Source organism: Arabidopsis lyrata (assembly GCF_000004255.2).
Source record: "Arabidopsis lyrata subsp. lyrata unplaced genomic scaffold ARALYscaffold_7, whole genome shotgun sequence".
Lineage (NCBI taxonomy): Eukaryota > Viridiplantae > Streptophyta > Magnoliopsida > Brassicales > Brassicaceae > Arabidopsis > Arabidopsis lyrata.
In genome coordinates, this window is record NW_003302549.1 from 20,389,867 (window position 1) to 20,408,312 (window position 18,446).

An 18,446-nucleotide genomic window follows, 5' to 3' on the forward strand; every position below is an offset into this window, starting at 1 on the left:
TATATCGTGATCATCAAACAGATTTGTCCAAACTCGATAGGTAAAAATATCATGATGGATTCATTGTATATATATTTGGGGTCTTCAAACTGAAAACCGAATGGGGCCAAACTACTAACATAACATTTTACCAGTGAACTTGTAAATTATTATTTTTCAAGTTAAACTCCATCATATCAATAATATTATCTAGAGTAAACTAACACATTATTGATTATTCTTTGCAGGGCCGGCCCATGGGTAAAGCCCATGAAGCAAGGGCTTTAGGCATCAAATAATTATAAGTAGTTTTAAGGGCATCAATTTTTAAAATGTTACTGTGGTCTAGTAGTTAGATTGAAGTCTTTTGTTGTACAGGTCATGGTTTCGAATCCCATACATGTTGAAACTTGTATTTTTTTTTTAACAGCTTTTGTTAATGGGCCAAAAAAAATTTTGCTTTAGACACTCAAATAGTTTGGGCCGACCCTGATTCTTTGAAACATTGACGAAAACTAAGATTTAGTCCACAATAATTAACTGCAGAACTAACCTTCAACAAAAGAATCAACTGAAAATTCTTATTCCTTGAAAATTCAATGGTCAAAAGTTTTCATTTCTAAGACCAACCCAGCTTGCAAATTAGACCTAATAAAACCTTCCTCATTCTCTCTTTTCCCCTAATTTTGACCAACAAATATTGACTTAGAAAAAAAAAACCATTACATATAAATAAAATCTCATCCCAACCAACAATCTTTAAACCCACGACGTAAACAAAAAAAGAAACCTTTATTTTTGTTAGACAAGAGATGGGTTTTTTATGGAGAACGAGACTACGTGGAGCTAACGAGAAGAAGATAACTCCGGTAATAAGCTGGCCGGAATCAGAACCGGAGTCAGAGATAACAATTCCACCGGAATTTCAATGTCCGATCTCAATCGATCTAATGAAAGATCCGGTAATAATCTCAACAGGCATTACTTACGACCGCGAAAGCATCGAAACATGGATCAGTTCCGGCAACAAAACATGTCCAGTCACGAACACTGTCTTAACCACGTTCGATCAAATCCCGAACCACACGATACGTAAGATGATTCAAGGATGGTGCGTGGAGAAAGGATCACCGTTGATTCAACGTATCCCAACGCCACGTGTCCCTTTAATGCCATGTGAGGTCTACGAGATTAGAAGAAAATTATCCTCTGCGACGCGGCGTGGGGATTTCGAGAAGTGTGGGGAGATTATTGCGAAGATTAAGAAATTAGGGGACGAGAGTGAGAAAAATCGGAAGTGTGTTAACGAAAACGGCGTCGGATTGGTTCTTTGTGATTGTTTCGAGAAGTTCTCGGGAGATGAGAAATTAACGATTATGTTGAAGGAGATTTTGTCTCTGCTGATGTGGATGATTCCGATTGGGTCGGAGGGTATTTCGAAACTCGCGTCTGCGTCTGCGTTTCATTGCGTTGCGGGTTTGTTGAAGAGTACGGGCGATACCGTTCGTCAAAACGCTGCGTTTTTGATGAAGGAGATTCTCTCATTAGACGAAACGCGAGTTCACGCGTTTGCGGTTGAGAACGGTGTCGCGGAGGCGTTAGTGAAGTTGATTCGCGATTCGGTTTCGTCTAGCGCGACAAACTCTTCGTTAATAGCGATTTATCAAATGGTGTTGCAAAAGCCTGAGATCGCGTCGGAGTTTCTCGAAATCGGTCTAGTGAATCTAACGGTGGAGATGATCGTTGACGCTGAGAATAGCGTTTGCGAGAAAGCGTTAGCGGTTCTAGACGCGATTTGTGAAACCGAAAAAGGGAGAGAGGAAGTGAGTAAAAACGAGTTGGTGATGCCGCTTTTGGTGAAGAAGATACCGAAGGTTTCTGAATCAGCGACTAGGAGCTCAATGTCAGTGATTTTGAAATTGTGTAAAACAGAAAACGCGTTTGCGGTTGAAGAAGTGGTCCGTTTGGGTGCATTTCAAAAGGTGTTGCTTGTGTTACAAGTTGGGTATGGAGAAGAAACTAAGGAGAAAGCAACTGAGTTGTTGAAGATGATGAATACACAAATGAAATTGATGAGTGATTGTGTTGATTCTTTAAAGGAGTTTAAGTATATCAAGAAGCCATTTTGATGTTTTAGGTTAGGGAGAAATTCAAGAGTATATATAAAAAAAAAATTGAGGTAAACGACAGATTAGATTTCAACTAATAATACCAAAAACCTTTGAAAGAAACATTGAATCTTGGGGATTACGCAAATATTTTGGGCCGCCAACAAGGGTTGATTCTTGGTGATCAAGTCTCTTCTCATGAATATAAAACTCACTTATCTTCTCTTTACTTCTTCATCTCATTATCTCTCTCCCAAACATTTCTTCTTACATCTCAAATTATTTTTTATATATTTCTCTATAATTAATGGATCGAGTGAAATCTAATTTCTGTTCACATATTCCTCTTATTGGGTGTGTCATGGACGTTCTGTTTCAAATTTTTACATCAGATTCTAGAGAAGAAGACAAAGAAACTGTTGATACTGGAAATCTTGAAGCTCAGAAATATTTCAGACAACTACAGTGTATTAAGCTCGGTTAATTAGTCACTAAAATATAATTATGTAACTAATCTCTCTATTTTTGGTGTAATTCTAAAATCTATCTATTGCGCAATAGTGAAAGTGTGAAACCATATAATAACGTGATAGTTCTGCTTTTGTGCCAAAATGCTCTACAAGAACTCAAGTGATTCTATTTAAGGATCGAAATAGAATCGAAGATTCGAATACTATGTTTTCTCTGAGATAGATATATCAATTGTGTTCAAAATGCTCTATACGAACATTAAAAACTCAAATGAATCTATGAGGAAATGATCAAGAAAATCGAAGACTCGGTCTCTATGTTTGATCAGTAGTATCACTGATCAAATACAATTTCTGTCCATCACTAATCATATCAATGTCTGTGATACGACCTTCGTCTTCTGATAATAGTACAAATGAGGCTTCATCCGATAGCCCGAGTTCTTGTGCAGCAGTTACTATGAGTTTCTCGAGATCGCTCGGGATCCAAACCATAACTCCGTGCTTTCTACTACGCTCTTCTTTCACCTCTTTCGGGTGGAATGGAAATACGGTGCATTTCCGTCTCTCAGTTCTCTTCTCTGTTTTTCAAAATATAAATCAAATTCATTGACTACAAGATCCATTTAGAGTTGTATTTTCTGAAGAAAAGTATTCGAGTAGTACCTTGTAGTTCATGAGAGCTCGATGGGTGGATAGAAGATTCAGAGGTTTTCACATCTTCGAGTAACTTAATCAGTTTCTTGTTTCCGCACATTCGGGCTTCATCAAGCGGAGAATTCCCCCACCTACAAACAGAGGATTTAGGAAGGTTATTAAGTAAAATCTTAAACAATCTAATAATTCATTTTCATGGTTTTTACCGGTCTTTAGAAGTAACGCTTGCTCCAGCTTCAACCAACATTTTAGCCATCAAGTATAACCCTTCAGAAGCGGTGACATGAAGCGGTGTTCTATGATCATAATCTTCACTGTTTGGGTCCATACCGTTTAAGAGCAGTCGCTTGAGAAAATCAGAGTCGCCTTTCACAACTGTCGTGCAAAGGAAGTTTCCTGAATCTTCTAAATTAAAGGAGGCTCCTTCTTTGACAAGCAAACCAATCACTCCGTCTTGTCCTGCTTTCACAGCCTCTAATAATGGCGTATTTCCGAACTTATCTGCGCAAATTTGTCATCAAAGTGTAAACATAAAACAATGAAATGTTCTCCATTAGAACGGATACCGATTAATATATTACCTTTTAGATTGATATCAACACCTTCTTGAATAAGGAATAATGTAATGTCTTCATAGCCTCTACATGCTGCAAGATGCTGCATATGAAGAAGACAATTGCAGGTTATAAGAAAGAATCAATAGGAAGCTCTTACAAGAAAGATAATTGATCAGCGAAAAACGTACAAGCGGTGATCTTCCATCGTAATCTGTTTTGTTAGGATCGGCTCCAGATCGGATTAAGCTCTTAAGCTGGTAAAAATCTCCTTGGAAAGCTGCACTGTTTACTTTCAATGCAAGTTCTGCTTCTTGTTTCCCAATGTGAATCACAATGTCAGATTCTAGCTTCTTTATCCTCTCATTTGAATCCTTCTCCTGCCAAAAACCAAGATTGAGTTCCAAGATTTCTTAATCGAGTTTAAACCCTAAGTAAGAGATAAAAAAAGAGTACCTCCATAAGATTGTTCAAGATTGTGCGTCCGTCGTGAAAATAAATCTCGAGAATGCTCGAGAAAGACTGTTTATCGAGTCGTAAAAGATGACATAGCTCGCAAACCCTAACAGTGAAAGGTTGAGAGATGTTGCAAATGATGGAGATATCTCCAAAAGAAGTGTGAGGCCCAAGCAACGTCACACTCTCTTCTGATCCATCTGTTCTTGTAACAAGAGCCTCCTATAAGAAGCCACAAAAATTTACAAAGTGAGAAATAGAGAAGAAGCAAAGATAGACAACAACACAATGAGATATTACGTACCAATAAGCCTTCACAGACGAAATACAAATGATCCACGACGTTTCCTTGCTCTGTTATTACTTCTCCTGGAAGAAAATACTCTTCATGGAGCCTTATAACTATTTGATTAATAAACTCCGTAGAGCAGCCTTTGAAGAGAGGGACTTTCTTAATGTAAGGCAGGTACAATAATTGCGCAATCTGCAAGCAAAATGTATTGACTGATGCTTTTTTTACAATCATACTAAACAAATCTACTATTAGAAGCCATGATCAGTAGCTCAGTTGATGTATTAGAAGCTATTATTAGGGTACCTTGGCGCGGATAGAGGCAGGGATGTCCTGAAGCATGACAGTGTCGGTGTAGTGACTGTCATACTGCAATCTCACATGACCGGTTATCTGGCTACGAAGGTCTCTCCCGAGTTTTTTGCGGTTCATGAAGCTTATGAGATCATTCATTTTATCTCTGAACCTCTCTGTGTTTGATCCTTTCACAATCAAGGCAGTGATGTTACCAATAAGGTACGCACCGAGAACCATGTCAAATGAAACATATATCATCACGAATATCATTTCCCTCAGATTCACCGCGTGAATGTCTCCATAACCTGAAGTCAAAAACAAGACAAAAACAACCATCAGTCTCTTTTGTAATAACTAATTAGATGAACATCAAAATGGTATTGGTTTTTATACCGACAGTTGCCATAGTGACAATGGCGAAGTACAAAGCCGTGGTATAACGTTTCCAGAGGTCGATTTCTCGGAAATTTTCGTAGCTATAGTCTCCTAGCTTCAAGCTACCGATCCAAGTGTAACCTTCGTTCTCTGGAGGAAGAGTGGTGGCCAAGTAATAGAAGATGCAAGCAGCAGTGTGAGTACAGTAAACTTCAACGAACAAGAGCTTTAAGATTCTGGTGAAGAGATAGTTGATTCTTGTGTCTTTCTCAAGCCTTTGGAAAAACTCAACCACTTTGCGAACCCGAAATAGCCTTATCCACAACAAGTACCTCACCAACTCATGTTTCCCTGATGCCTACAAAAAGGTTAGGTGTTAGTATAAACCAAACCAAACCGAATCCGAACCAAAACATATTTATAACCCTCTTGGTTTATTATTTAAAAAACCGAAACCGAAGTGAAACTGATTTTATTGTAACCTAACCAAATAAGTAGATATTCATTTGACTTTTATTTTTATCAAATAGTATGTAATTATAATATACTCTGTAATAAATCATATTAGATAATTATAAATATTAGTTAAATAATAATTTTTATATGTTTTAAAGTTAAGTTCAACCTAACCAAACTAAAATTCTATCAAGTAGGAACTAAAGTTGCATCACCTAGAGACGAATCAAACAAATTACAAATAGTGTTTTTTTTTTTTTGGTTTAAACAAATAGTGTTTAGTTGGTTTGAGTTTATATAAACCAAGAAAACCGAACCTGACAAACTAAAACTGAATCAAAACGAGTCGAAACATACTAATTTCAAATCATTATTCACTAAACTTGATAAAACCGAAAACCAAAAATAAACTAAACCGCAAACCGGATTTTCCACTCCTACATAAAAAATGTTACAAAGACATTTGACTTTTCTTATAGATCTTTTTTTCTTATAGATCTAGGCAATGCTAAAAGGCAAACGTAAGTACCTTATAGATAAGATCCCAAGGGAAGCAACCAATGAAATCCATGAGAAAATGTGACTTCAAGTACCTGAAAAACATGATGATGTATATAGCTTTAAGTAGAAATAGTTAAAATGCTTGTAAGGGTCTAATATATATAACTGACCGGAGAGCAATACGTGTTGGTTTATAGACAGTCCGGTAGGTCTGGGTATCGCGGTAGGCAACAAAAAACAGAAGAACAATATCGACCAAGAACGCGATCTGACCAACAATGTCAAGTATAAAGAGTCTCTCAGGCAGACCGCGGAAGAAACCAAACTCCATTGGAGTGAACAAAGAAGAGTATATTGCCCACACCAATATGAACATTTCCCATGCCTTGTACCACCTGCTCATATTTTTCCAACTTTTCATTAGTTCAGGTCTAGTCAAAGATTCTTGAAAAATGTAAAGATTATGGCTTATACTTGATCTATCAACTTGGTAATGTAGCTACGTAATCGTGGGAGGGAGACAAATGAAAATAATAGTTAAGTGCAAGCAACAACGTTTAAGATTTTCATTTGTTTAAGATCGACGTAGCTGGACTTAGTTGAATATACATTTTTATTAGTATAGTTTCGACATTTTTATTATTTTATACTAATATTGTTATTATGCTCATAAGAACAAGTGGATTAAATATCCACGTGTGTGGCCTCTGGTTACGGCAGCTTTAGTGGAACTAACTAATAATTGGAAAAATATCATTAAAATCTCCACCTTATTCAAAACATTGATTTAAATCCTTAACTTACGACGAAACGAAATAAATATCAAACTTATGTTGATTTTCCAAATAAATATTAAACTTATGTTGACTTTCCAAATAAACACCAAACTTTCATTGACTTGGCCATATTAGGCATGACGTTAAGTGAGTTAACAGATAATGTTAACGGGATTAATTTTCTGTTAACAGATCCGCTAATTAAAAATGACAGTATTGTTGAAATATAATCAAATCTCATCTAAGTCATATAACCTAAAGTCGTATTCATATAAGTTAGTTATTTACGTAAGAGTCACGAATGTACGTACGTATAGTTGTGTCTGTTCGTAAAGTTGTGTCTTTTCGATTAACACATATACGTACACGTTGTTTTGTGTTGTATAAGTAGATCGAGTCAAACTCAATAACATCATTGTGTGTAATACATTTTCTCTTATCAATAAAGATCAAGTTTCTTCATACTCTATTTTTCATTTTGGTTTTGTTCTTCATACTCTGTTAAAACAGAGTTCGTTTGTTGATCCCGTTGATCAAAACACTAACAAGTATTTCTTCTAAACATAAAACGACGTTGTTTTGTCGTAATTATTCAATAAAATCCCGAGTTTCAGATCATACTCTATTTAGGGTTAGGGATTTCGCTCGATTTGGGGATCGAAGATTTACTTTAGGGATTTAATTCAATCGTTACGACAAAACAACGTCGTTTTGTTGTTATATGAAACAATGTCGTTATCAATTAACATATATGTTATCAGAAAATTACCTCCGTTAACGAGATCTATTAACCCACTTAACGTCGTACCTAATATGGCCAGGTCAACAGAAGTTTGATATTTATTTGGAAAGTCAACATAAATTTGATATTTATTTGGAAAGTCAACATAAGTTTGATATTTATTTGGAAAGTCAACATAAGTTTGATATTTACTTCGTTTTGTCATGAGTTGATGATTTATTAACCCACTTAACGTCGTACTTAATATGGTCAGGTCAACGGAAGTTTGATATTTATTTGGAAAGTCGATGAAAGTTTGGTGTTTATTTGGAAAGTCAACATAAGTTTAATATTTATTTGGAAACTCAACATAAGTTTGATATTTATTTCATTTCGTTATGTGTTGAGGATTTAAATCAACGTTTTGAATAAGTTGGGGATTTTAACAACATTTTTCCCAACTAATAATCCGATCTTCGATGATTATTTCTGACACAACCATAATTACTAATATAACCCCAGTAAAACCAATTACCAGAACTGAAAAATAAACATTTAAGGGAATGTAACAGCATTCAGCCATTCCTCTACATTCAACTATTCAAGTTGTTTAACGTAGAATTTCTATTTAAAGATAGATTTAAAGTTTGGTTTAGTCGGTTTCTATTTTAGATTTAAGGTTAAAGTTATTCAATAGGTCGGCTGCATATAAAACAAATGCTTAGATTTAGAGGTGAAAAACGAAAGAGAAGAATATGACAAGGAGGTGTCCCACCATATTTTTTAAAAAATAATAACAATAATAATATCGACAACAAAATCACCTAATTAGCATCTAATATTTACTTTTGATAAGTGCTAAAATTATTCAGATTATTATGTAGTGGTTTTAAAAAATCCTTTATTTAAAAAAAAAAAAATTTTAAAACTAGATGGAAGTGACACTAATATTGAATTCGATTGGTTACACAACGATAAAAAAAAATTCTTTAACAGAAAAAAATAATAATAAACAGTTTTATAGTGGGAAAACAAAATTTAACGGTTCAAAAAAACTGAAAAATGTAAATTTAATATGTGTTAGTATATAATTTGAAGTTAAAACCAACTCGTTTCCAACAAAATAGGGAGACAAGTATTTTGAAGTGAAAGATTTTAATAAGATTTCCAACAAAAATAATAAGATTTTAAAAAAAATTATAGAGAAAGAAAAAAAAAAGATATTTTGAAGATTTCAAGAAAAGTATTTTCTACGTTTTTTTCTCCCGATAGAAAGGAAACTCTTCAAGTGCAGGATGAAGAGAGAGAAATAAAAGTACCTGTTTTTGTGATGAATGATGTATTTATAATCATTATGTCCATCGGTTTCAATTCTCCGATGCTCTGATGAATCAAGCCACCGAAACGTCTCTGCTAAACTGAGTTTGCCTCTTCTTGATGAAACGTCGTCGTTTGATTCCTCTTCTTCATGATCTATAATCTCTTGCCGTCGCCGGAGACGTCCCATGTATCCAAGAATCGGTCAAATCTCCGGCGATCTCTCCAACAAAAAAGTCTCGAAAAAAGGTTTAAAACCCGAATCAAATCTTGAATCTGAAACTGGAAACTTCGATCCGATCTCTTTGTAGTTGATAAATCTTGTAATAATGTCTTTCAAGTTGAAGAGAAAAGGCGGGAAGATCACGAGAGCTGGTTCTTTGTTGTTTCGTCTTCTTTAGTTCTTCTTTCTCGTGATGTTAAAAGCTCTTGATTTTGTTTTTGTCGAGAAAATACAGGTTTTTTTTTTTTTTTTTTGGTTTGGACGCTTATTAGTTTGAAGTGTATAACGTAAGGTTTTGTCTAGAAGAATCGAATTTATATAGGACATCAGAACATGTCGATATGAATATATGATACATATAATTTTATAAGTCTAATTAAAAAAAAAAAAAAGTTGAATCTTAGAAATTAAATAAATGTGGAATTAAATTGTATGAAGGATTAGCAATCTTTACATACTGTTCAGACCTGGTGAAGATAGTGTCTTCTCCAACCGAATGGCCGGCGTTTTCAATGTATTTGGAGGAATTTCAGAGCGACAAAGAGGAGTTTTCATCTTTTTCTTTATCTTTAATTTCTCGTAGCGCTAATGTTAAAGCGGATAATCTGGCACGAAATGTTCGTACAGAACCGCATTATATCACCTATGTAAACAACATTGCTCAGGAATTGCTCTTTTGAGTTCTAATTAATTACGGATGACAAAAAAAAAAAATTAATAAAAAAATTTACCAGGAGATTACGATGCTTGTTGTTTAGGATAAATCTAAGTCTGGAAGATGATTTCCTAAACCGATTTAAACCGATTTTTGTGAATCATTTATAGCATAATCGATTTTTAAGGTTTATACTGGACTACTTGAACATTTCAATATGGGGGAGTTTCATTTTAATAATAAATCTTTGTAAATTGATACAGTATAATAATTATAAACATTTATGTGTTTGTAACAGGCTAAGAGCATCTCCAAAAGAAGATTCTCTCAATAATTTTATCGGTTCTTTTGTTAATTTGGCAAAAAAATAAATCAAAACAGATATTAAATGAGAGAATCGTCTCTCTTTAGAGAGATTTGGGCAATTGAGAGAGCTATATACATCAACCACAAAGAGAGATTTGGGCAATTGAGAGAGCCGTATACATCAACCACAAAACCATGACTTGAATCCATATCTTCTTTTTCTCCATCTCCCAAAATTTGATCAAGTGTTTTAAAAACCAAAACACATAAATTTGATCAAATGTTTAATATTTTTATGAATTGCAATAATTATTAAGTTTTCTGAAATAAAATTTTTAATAATTTTTTTTTCTAAGAGAACTCCATTAGAGAATCTACCATTGGACTATGAAAAAAAAACAAAAACAAAAAAAACAAAAGTTTTCATCTCACAAATCTCTAAAATTTGTACTCCATCCGTTTCGTTTTAGTTGTCGTTTAAGGTTTTTTCACACAAATTAAGAAAAGCATTAAATTTTATGTTTTATCCTTTATTAATATATTTTATAAAAATTTCATTGGCTAAAACATTAAAACATTAGGGATAAAACTGGAATTTTCACCAAACATTTGCATTGAAAACCTAAAACGACAACTATTATGAAACAAAATTTAAATTCTAAAACGACAACTAAACCGAAACGGAGAGAATATTAAACAATGTGAGAAAGTGTCGTATTGAAAAAAAAAAGTCTCGTATTGGAGATGCTCTAACAGCATTTCTTCTAGTTGTTTAACGTAGGATTTCTATTTTTATATACAGCACGTTTTGAGATTTAGTTTAAATTTTAAATTGGTCGGCTTTGTATAAAACAATAGAGAAGAAATATACACAAATATGAAGACGTGTCCAAAAAAGTGAGAATATCGATTATAAAATCACCTAATTTGCATCTAAATATTGACTTTCGTTTATATAATGTACACCAGAGATAATTCATTTTAGTCCGAAATCTTATTCTCTTAATTTTTTTAAAATCTTAGTTTAGTTATAATAGCTTTTTTTTCTAATATATATATATATATATATATATATATATATATATATATATATATTTTTTATTATATAAAACATAGTTTTCAAAGTTAGTAACTTATAGGATTGTGCTATATGTCAAATTTATCAATCAGATGTTGACATGGGTTAGAAAAAGTTAATTTTTTTCTCTTAAAGAAATAGAAAAACTAAAAAAAAAAACAAAATTTACGTATACTAATTCATATATCTATATCTAAAAAAAAATATTTTTTCTTAACCAAAAAGAAAATTAACAAATTTGTTTCACATGTGTTATTGGTCAATAAAATTTAGCATGTATTAATTTTTAAAAAATCATTTATTATATATAAAAAAATATTTTAAAAAATGTTTGTTTTCCAAATACTTTTGTGGATTTCTGTTTTTTTTAATTAATTATGTTTTATTAATTGTTAATTATTTTTAATATTAACTAAGATATAGATTTGATATGATATAAACATTATTTTGATATTAAATTGGTATCACTTAAGATGAAGTGTGTAGAATAAAATCGAGTTTTTTTTTTTTTTTTTTTTTTTTTTTTTTTTGCCAAACACCATTTTATTAAGTAATCGGACGAAGACTTTCTTCTAAGGAGAGCCAATCCGGAGCCGATGTGCTTACATGGGAGAAAAGAGAACCTCGTGCTCTTGCTTTTTTTGCGAGGCAATCAGCACGGACGTTGTTACAACGAGGAATAAATCTAATAGAGAAAGAGGGGAAAGAGAGCTTCAAAAGCTTAAAAAGTTGTAATTCTAGTGCTTAGGTATGCCATTCAGATGAGTTATCCAAAAGAGAAATTAGCTCGGAGCAATCAGTGGCAAAGCCGAGACTCGTCTTCGATTCTGAGATGAGGCATTCCATTGCCCAAAGAAGGGTTTCAAATTCTGCTTGCAGAGGCGATAATCTCCGACGAGAGCTTTTCATTCCCATCAAGATAGGCGTTTCTTTATCCATAACAATCCATCCGTGCCCACTGAGAGTGTCTTTGGCGTGCCAAGAACCATCAATTTGGCATTCCGGTGGAGTATCCCTTGTGAATGTTGGATTAATAGGGATCCTCACACTTTCAACGAGGGGATCATCATCCTTAGTATTTGCCGCCTTCCAATCTTTCGCCTCTTGAAAGGCATGATCTAGTGTTGTGGAAGTCGAAACTAACACAATCGAGATTTGTCTAGGGTTTTAATTTAGGGATACGACTTGCGAGAATTCTCAAAGAACAACAAAACGGATCGAAACCAAAGATGGTGTTCTTGATATTATTAAGAAAAAGATAGCTTTGATCGTAAAAGAAAAAGTGTTTGCGCTTTGAGAGCTTTGTGTAGTCTAAATTCTAGAGCGATATTGCTTGCCTTCTGTGAGAGCCTTGAGTCTCTTTATATAGGGATGATAAGCCGCCTCTCCAGCGATATTCTCGGAAGATTTCCATTTATCTTGAAATCGTCTAGAATATCGCGGATTAGGATAATTTCCTTATTCTTCGGAGTTTTTTTGGAAGATTTCCTGATTTGAGTCGATCCTTCTAGATTCTCTCTTATCATTTCCGGGTATATCGGAAATGATGCCTTGCTTGGAAATGATACTTCTGAAGGCGAATATTTACTAAGTCCTTGCCTCGGAAGGTCTTCCGCGTTCGAGCTCATCGTTCCCTTCGGCTCGGATGTCTTGGTTCTTTGCCTCGGGTATCTTGCGAAGTTGGCTCGGGTGTCTCGTGAAGTTGGCTCGGGACGGGAGGAGAATTCGGCTCGTGGAAGGCGGTGTGTCGGGTCCCGTTCCCGAGGCGATACAGGATGTCCCGAGCCGGTTTAGTCATGATTTTACCGAGCCGATCCGGTGATCGATCCCGAGCCGATCCGGTGATCGATCCCGAGCCGATCCGGTGATCGATCCCGAGCCGATCTGGTGATCGATCCCGAGCCGATATGGTGATCGTTCCCGAGCTGTTTTGTAAGCGTTCCCCGAGCCGGTTTAGTGATATGTCCCGAGGTGTTATGTCTTAGCTCGGACTTAGCGCGAGTGAAATCGGATCCCAACAGTTAGCCCCCCAGCTCGTTGTCTTGAGGAGCAAGTGATGAGCTTCACGATTAGTCCCGAGCTTGTCCTTGTACGCCGAGGCTATTAGAGAGTTTGAATCCTTCAATGGACTGAATTCTCCTGACGATTCGAATCCCTTTGACGCTTCATCTTCTTCTAGCGTGTGACGATTGAATTTCCCTCTCGAGAAGTGGAAAAGTTTTTTACTTATTCCCGAGAATTTTGGCGGACGCGAAATTATCTCTGAGTCCACGCGCACCCGACGGGCCGAAGCGTTTTATAAATACTCCTCTCGCGATTCATTTCTTCAGTTCTGCAATTCTCGAGCAAAAATCTAAAGGTTTGTTTCTTTTGCTCTGATCTTGAATTCCTTTACGTTTCTTCTTTTCCGATTTATTTCCGTCGTTGCGCCGCCGTTGCTAGAGTTAGGTTGATTTTGCCGATCTCCTAGATTCTACTTTTCCGATCATCCCCTAATTTTCCCGAGCCAGAAAATGTCGCTTTCAGATTCAAGTGATTCGACCCGAGGCAGAAGCATTCCTCTTCATAAACGTAAGATGGTTTGGAGCGTCTCGGATGGATCCGAGGCCAGTTCATCAAGTCGACCCGAGCCGGGCAGCGGAGCGGAATCGTCATCCGATCAACGAGGAGATCCGAGCCACTTTGTGGCTCGGGAAGATGCAATTGCTGATATAGCTCGGGATGAGGATCTCCCTGATGATCCCGAGGTAATTTTGAATAGGAGGACGCGTCCTCCGGCTTCGGATGAGGCTGGAGTTTATCGTTGGCAAGAGGTGCCCGAGCTGCCGGTTTTACCCGAGGTGAAGGGTGAAATGGTTACTTATGATCCCGAGGAGGGAGCCAGGCTCCTTCAATTAGCGATTCAAGGCGCAATGGCTCAAAGGAAGAAAACGCGAGCCATGAAAGTGAAAAAACCTGATCCTCCCGGTTCCACTCTATCGACTTCAGACTCTCTTCGGGACTTAAAGGCACGTTTTAACTTCAGCGAAGGCGTGACTCTGCGATTGCCGACCCCGAACGAGAGGGCTGATGATCCTCCCGAGGGATTCTTCACTTTGTATGAGGGATTCTTCTATTTCTGTTTCCTTTGGTTTCCGATCTCGAGGCCAATCATCGAGTACATGTGGTCATACAAGCTTGCTTTGGCCCAGATTAAAACCCGAGGCCTTCGTCATTTGATCAGGATTCTGGTTCGCGGGATCGAGACGTATAACTAGGCCTGGGCAAAATACCCGGAACCGAATACCCGAACCGAAAAACCCGAACAATACCCGAACCAAACCCAAACCCGATTTTTAAAAATACCCGAATGGGTCCTAACCTCCTACCCGAAAAAAACCCGAACCGAACCCGAACCGAATCCAATACCCGAATGTACCCGAATACAAATATACACCTATAAATATTAGTTATATTTATATTTATAATACCCGAAATACCTAAAATTACAATCATAAATCCGAATATATTAGGTATTTTAGATATTTTTGGTTATATTTGGGTAAAGAGTAACCATTGTATTTTCGATAAATCGAGTATTTCGGTTAGATTTGGGTATATATGAGTTAAAAACCCGAACCCGACCCGAACCCGAAAATATTTCGGGTATTTTTGGTTATTTTCGGGTATTTTGCTTTTTTTATTAAAATACCCGAACCGACCCGAACCCGAACCGAATCCGAACCAAATTTTTAGAATACCCGAATGGGTCTTGACCCCCTAACCGAATAGACCCGATACCCGAAAAAAAAGAACCGAACCCAAACGGATACCCGAATGCCCAGGCCTACGTATAACGATGTCGGCCTTGATCACCTGAGGAATCTGCTGGAGATTCGACGTGTTCCGGGCTGTGCGATGGAGAGGTATTATATCTCTCCTAGCCCGAGGAGGAGGGTTATCGGTGGCTTCCCGAGCAAGGACGAAAAATACACAGATCACTTTTTCTTTGTCGCTCTTGATGAAGATTGTGTCCCCGAGGGCTGCCTCGGAAAAATGATTGGGAAATGGAGAAAGATTGGTAGTTTATTTGACGTTTTGCTTGCTACGTGTTATAGCTTGGATTCCTCTACTGATGCCCCTCTTTTTTTTTTTTTACTTTTTACAGACCGAGGCCCGAGCTTCCTGGACCGTATTCCCGAGGACCTTTTCAGCATACGCGAGGAGTTGGCTGCTCGGAAGTGTCATTGGATCAAGCATTTTTCTCAAGTAAGAGTTGAAAAGGCGTTAAGGATTCTTCACGGTGCGTCCTGTTCCACTTCTCCATCTTCTTCAGATCAGAGGCTAAGTTTTTTGACGGAGATGCAAGGGGTGAAGATGTCCTTGAGGGAAAAGAAGGCCGCCGAGAAGAAGGCGCGCGAAGAGCAGATTGCGATAGAGGCGGCTTTCGGACCTGTGTCTCCGCCCGAGGCTATAGCGGGGACCGAGGCAACTACTGACCCCGAGGTGACTGTTGATCTCGTAGAATCGGGTGCTGATTTAGCTGTCACCATGGCTCTGTCCGGGGTGCTTGATGGTATCCCGGTTGGGGATGTTGCTAACCAGGTTCCCGAGGCGGAGAACACACTGGTGGTTGGTTTGCCTGCTGGTGGGCAGACCAAGTCCAAGGGAAAGCATCCCTGAGGAGAACATTCCGGGGATAAGCGTAAAAGGTCGAAACGGGCTCACAGCTCCTCTCGGGCAATATACCAGGACAAGGTCGCTTCCGCCAACCTTATCGCTTCTTACGCTTGGCCGCTGCTTCCCGCCCTCGAAGGCTTAATCGAGGCGGAGCGATATGGTGAGACCGCGGCGAGCTTCTTGAAGGTACGTGTTTGGATCCATTCTTGTACAAGGCAGTCTTGCTTCAGGACTTGACGTGTCTTTGTTTTTTTATTCTCCAGGCCTTCTCCTCGATGAACACGATGGTTCATTCTTACGACACAGGGGCTCGTGAAAACGCGCTGGCTATCGAACGGTCTGAGTCCACTAAACTGAAGGCTGAGAAGGCGGCGGCCGAGGCTATTGCAGCAGCGCAAACTGCCGAGGCGTTAGTTGTTGCCAAATAGGAGGTGCGGAGGAAAGAGTCCGAGGAGAATGCTCGAATTCGTCGGAAGGCTGAGGCGGAGATTGAAAGGCTCAGACGTCTGCTCACCGAAGAGAAGTCTCTTCGTGAAGTTAAAGTGGCCCGGGCGAAGAAGGCTGCCAAGAGAGAAGTCGCCGAGGAGTTTGTGGAGAAGGTTAAGAGGACCGAGGCAAAGTTGTCAGAGTTTGACAAAATTTCCGAGCGGTACGTGTACTTCTCTCAAGCAAAGGCTAATGCAGAGCTAATCGCCGCCCTTGAAGCTGGAGGGCAGATCGAAGACGAGAAGCTTGAGGTCAACAAGTGGAAAGAAGAGTTCGGGGATGCCGAGGCTGAGTATGCTAGGCTCGGGGCCGAGTTGCTCTGAGACCTCACAGTTCCTCTGGTGTCTCCTGGCTCTACTCATGACAACCTAGGAAATCGATCGGTGGAAGGTGACCCGGTCAAAGTCGGAGTTACTGATCAGGCTGGAACGAACCTGTATCCCGCGGCTGCGCATTGTGAGGAGCAGGATGAATAAGCTTGAGGCGTCTTTCTCTTTTGTTTTACGATTGTTTATCGTTCCTTTGTAAGACCTTCGCCTGGATGGCTTTATCCACTTGAACGTAAACGTTCTTTTTAAGTACTCGAATCGTTTCAGGCTATTTTGACTCAAATGCAAAAATTGGATACCAGTGTTAAATGACTGGGTTTCATGAATACGACTCTTTCGTCGAGAAGTTAAGTTCAGATCCGTTTTAACTTCCGAGCCGAAAGTGAAAAGAGTCGTGCACCAGTGTTAAGGTAACTGGGTTTTAGCAATCGTGACGTTAAGAAGTTAATTCTTCCGAACCGTTTCAACAGTGTTAGGAAACTGGGTTTCGGTCACGTGGGACTAATCTTTATCGGTTGCAACCCGAGTTGATATAGTCGATTGCCAGTGCTTAGAAGCGAACTGGGGTACCAGTGTCGAAGTCAACTGGGTTTTCTGAAGACAATTTCTTTGTAGCCGGATATCTCCGACCAAATTGTCTCGAATGTTTATATAGCGCATTGTAACCGAGGCGGTGAAATGAGCCTTTCTGTCCGAGGACATGGCCATTGTCCGAACGAACTTTTAGCTTTATAGGTCGATAAGATGACCATAAAAGTTTCCGAGGTGACTTTCAGGATAGACGTCGATGATGAAATTTAAAAATTAGCTAAAGAGTTTAGTGGGAGTATTATGTATACGGACCCACTCCCCCCCTTTTTTAATTAGGGGGGGTAGCTGAACTCGTCCGAGGACAAGCTGCCTACGTACCCTTTTCAGGGATCAAGCCACTCCGTAGTTCAAGTACACGCGTACCTTAGGTTTTTAGCGGTAATATTTCCTTAGATGCATAGCGTTCCAGGATCTAGGTACCGCTTTGCCGTTCATTTTGATGAGTTCGTAGACGCCGGGACGGACGACCTTTGCGATCGTGTAAGGTCCTTCCCAATTCGCGCCGAGCTTCCCGGCCGTATTCTGGAAGACTTTTCGTAGTACGAGATCTCCTTCGTGGAAACAACGATGCTTAACATGAGCGTTGTAGTACCGAGCTGTGGCATTCTGGTAGTTCTATATACGGACCAAAGCCGAATCTCTTATTTCGTCAATCAAGTCCAGTTCGTCTAGTATCATCTGTGTGTTAGAATTTTCCTGTTCGGGGAGTAAACGTCTTCTTATTCCCGGGATTTCGGCTTCGGTGGGAATCACGCACTCCGTGCCGTAGACGAGGGCGAAAGGTGTTTCTCCCGTGGCCCGCCGCGGCGTGGTTCTGTGCGACCATAGTACTCCTTCTAATTCGTCAGCCCAGCGGCCTTTCTTCGCATCGAGGCGTTTCTTTATTCTGTTGAGAATCGTTTTGTTAACTGCCTCTGCCTGTCCGTTTCCTTGAGGATACTGAGGCGTAGACTTGCTGAGGCGAATTCCCCATTTCTCGCAGAATCCTTCGAACCGAGCCGAAATGAACTGTGATCCGTTGTCCGTAACGATCTCGTAAGGTATCCCGTGGCGGCATATGATGTTCTTCCAGACGAAGTTCTCGACCTGTGCGTATTTGATGCTGGCATAGGAGTCCGCCTCGATCCATTTGGAGAAGTAGTATGTTAGTACGAGGACGA

General features: G+C 38.5%; 2 protein-coding genes across 2 annotated transcripts; one reads left to right on the forward strand and one right to left on the reverse strand.

Moving 5' to 3' along the window:
* The first annotated feature begins 484 nt into the window (after positions 1-484).
* On the forward strand, positions 485-2,345 carry LOC9306610 (U-box domain-containing protein 21). The gene has a single exon (XM_021019096.1). The coding sequence runs from the start codon at positions 792-794 to the stop codon at positions 2,106-2,108; it is 1,317 nt and encodes a 438-aa protein (XP_020874755.1). The 5' UTR covers positions 485-791; the 3' UTR covers positions 2,109-2,345.
* A 303-nt stretch (positions 2,346-2,648) lies between these two features.
* LOC110226676 (potassium channel GORK) lies at positions 2,649-9,568 on the reverse strand. The gene is made up of 12 exons (XM_021019095.1): positions 8,962-9,568; positions 6,316-6,540; positions 6,174-6,237; positions 5,207-5,546; positions 4,823-5,118; positions 4,529-4,708; positions 4,225-4,446; positions 3,960-4,148; positions 3,796-3,871; positions 3,421-3,715; positions 3,224-3,345; positions 2,649-3,138 (listed from the first exon to the last, which is right to left on the reverse strand). Exons 1-12 carry the CDS (start codon positions 9,147-9,149, stop codon positions 2,873-2,875), a joined length of 2,463 nt encoding a protein of 820 aa, XP_020874754.1. The 5' UTR covers positions 9,150-9,568; the 3' UTR covers positions 2,649-2,872.
* Between the last annotated feature and the right edge of the window lie 8,878 nt (positions 9,569-18,446).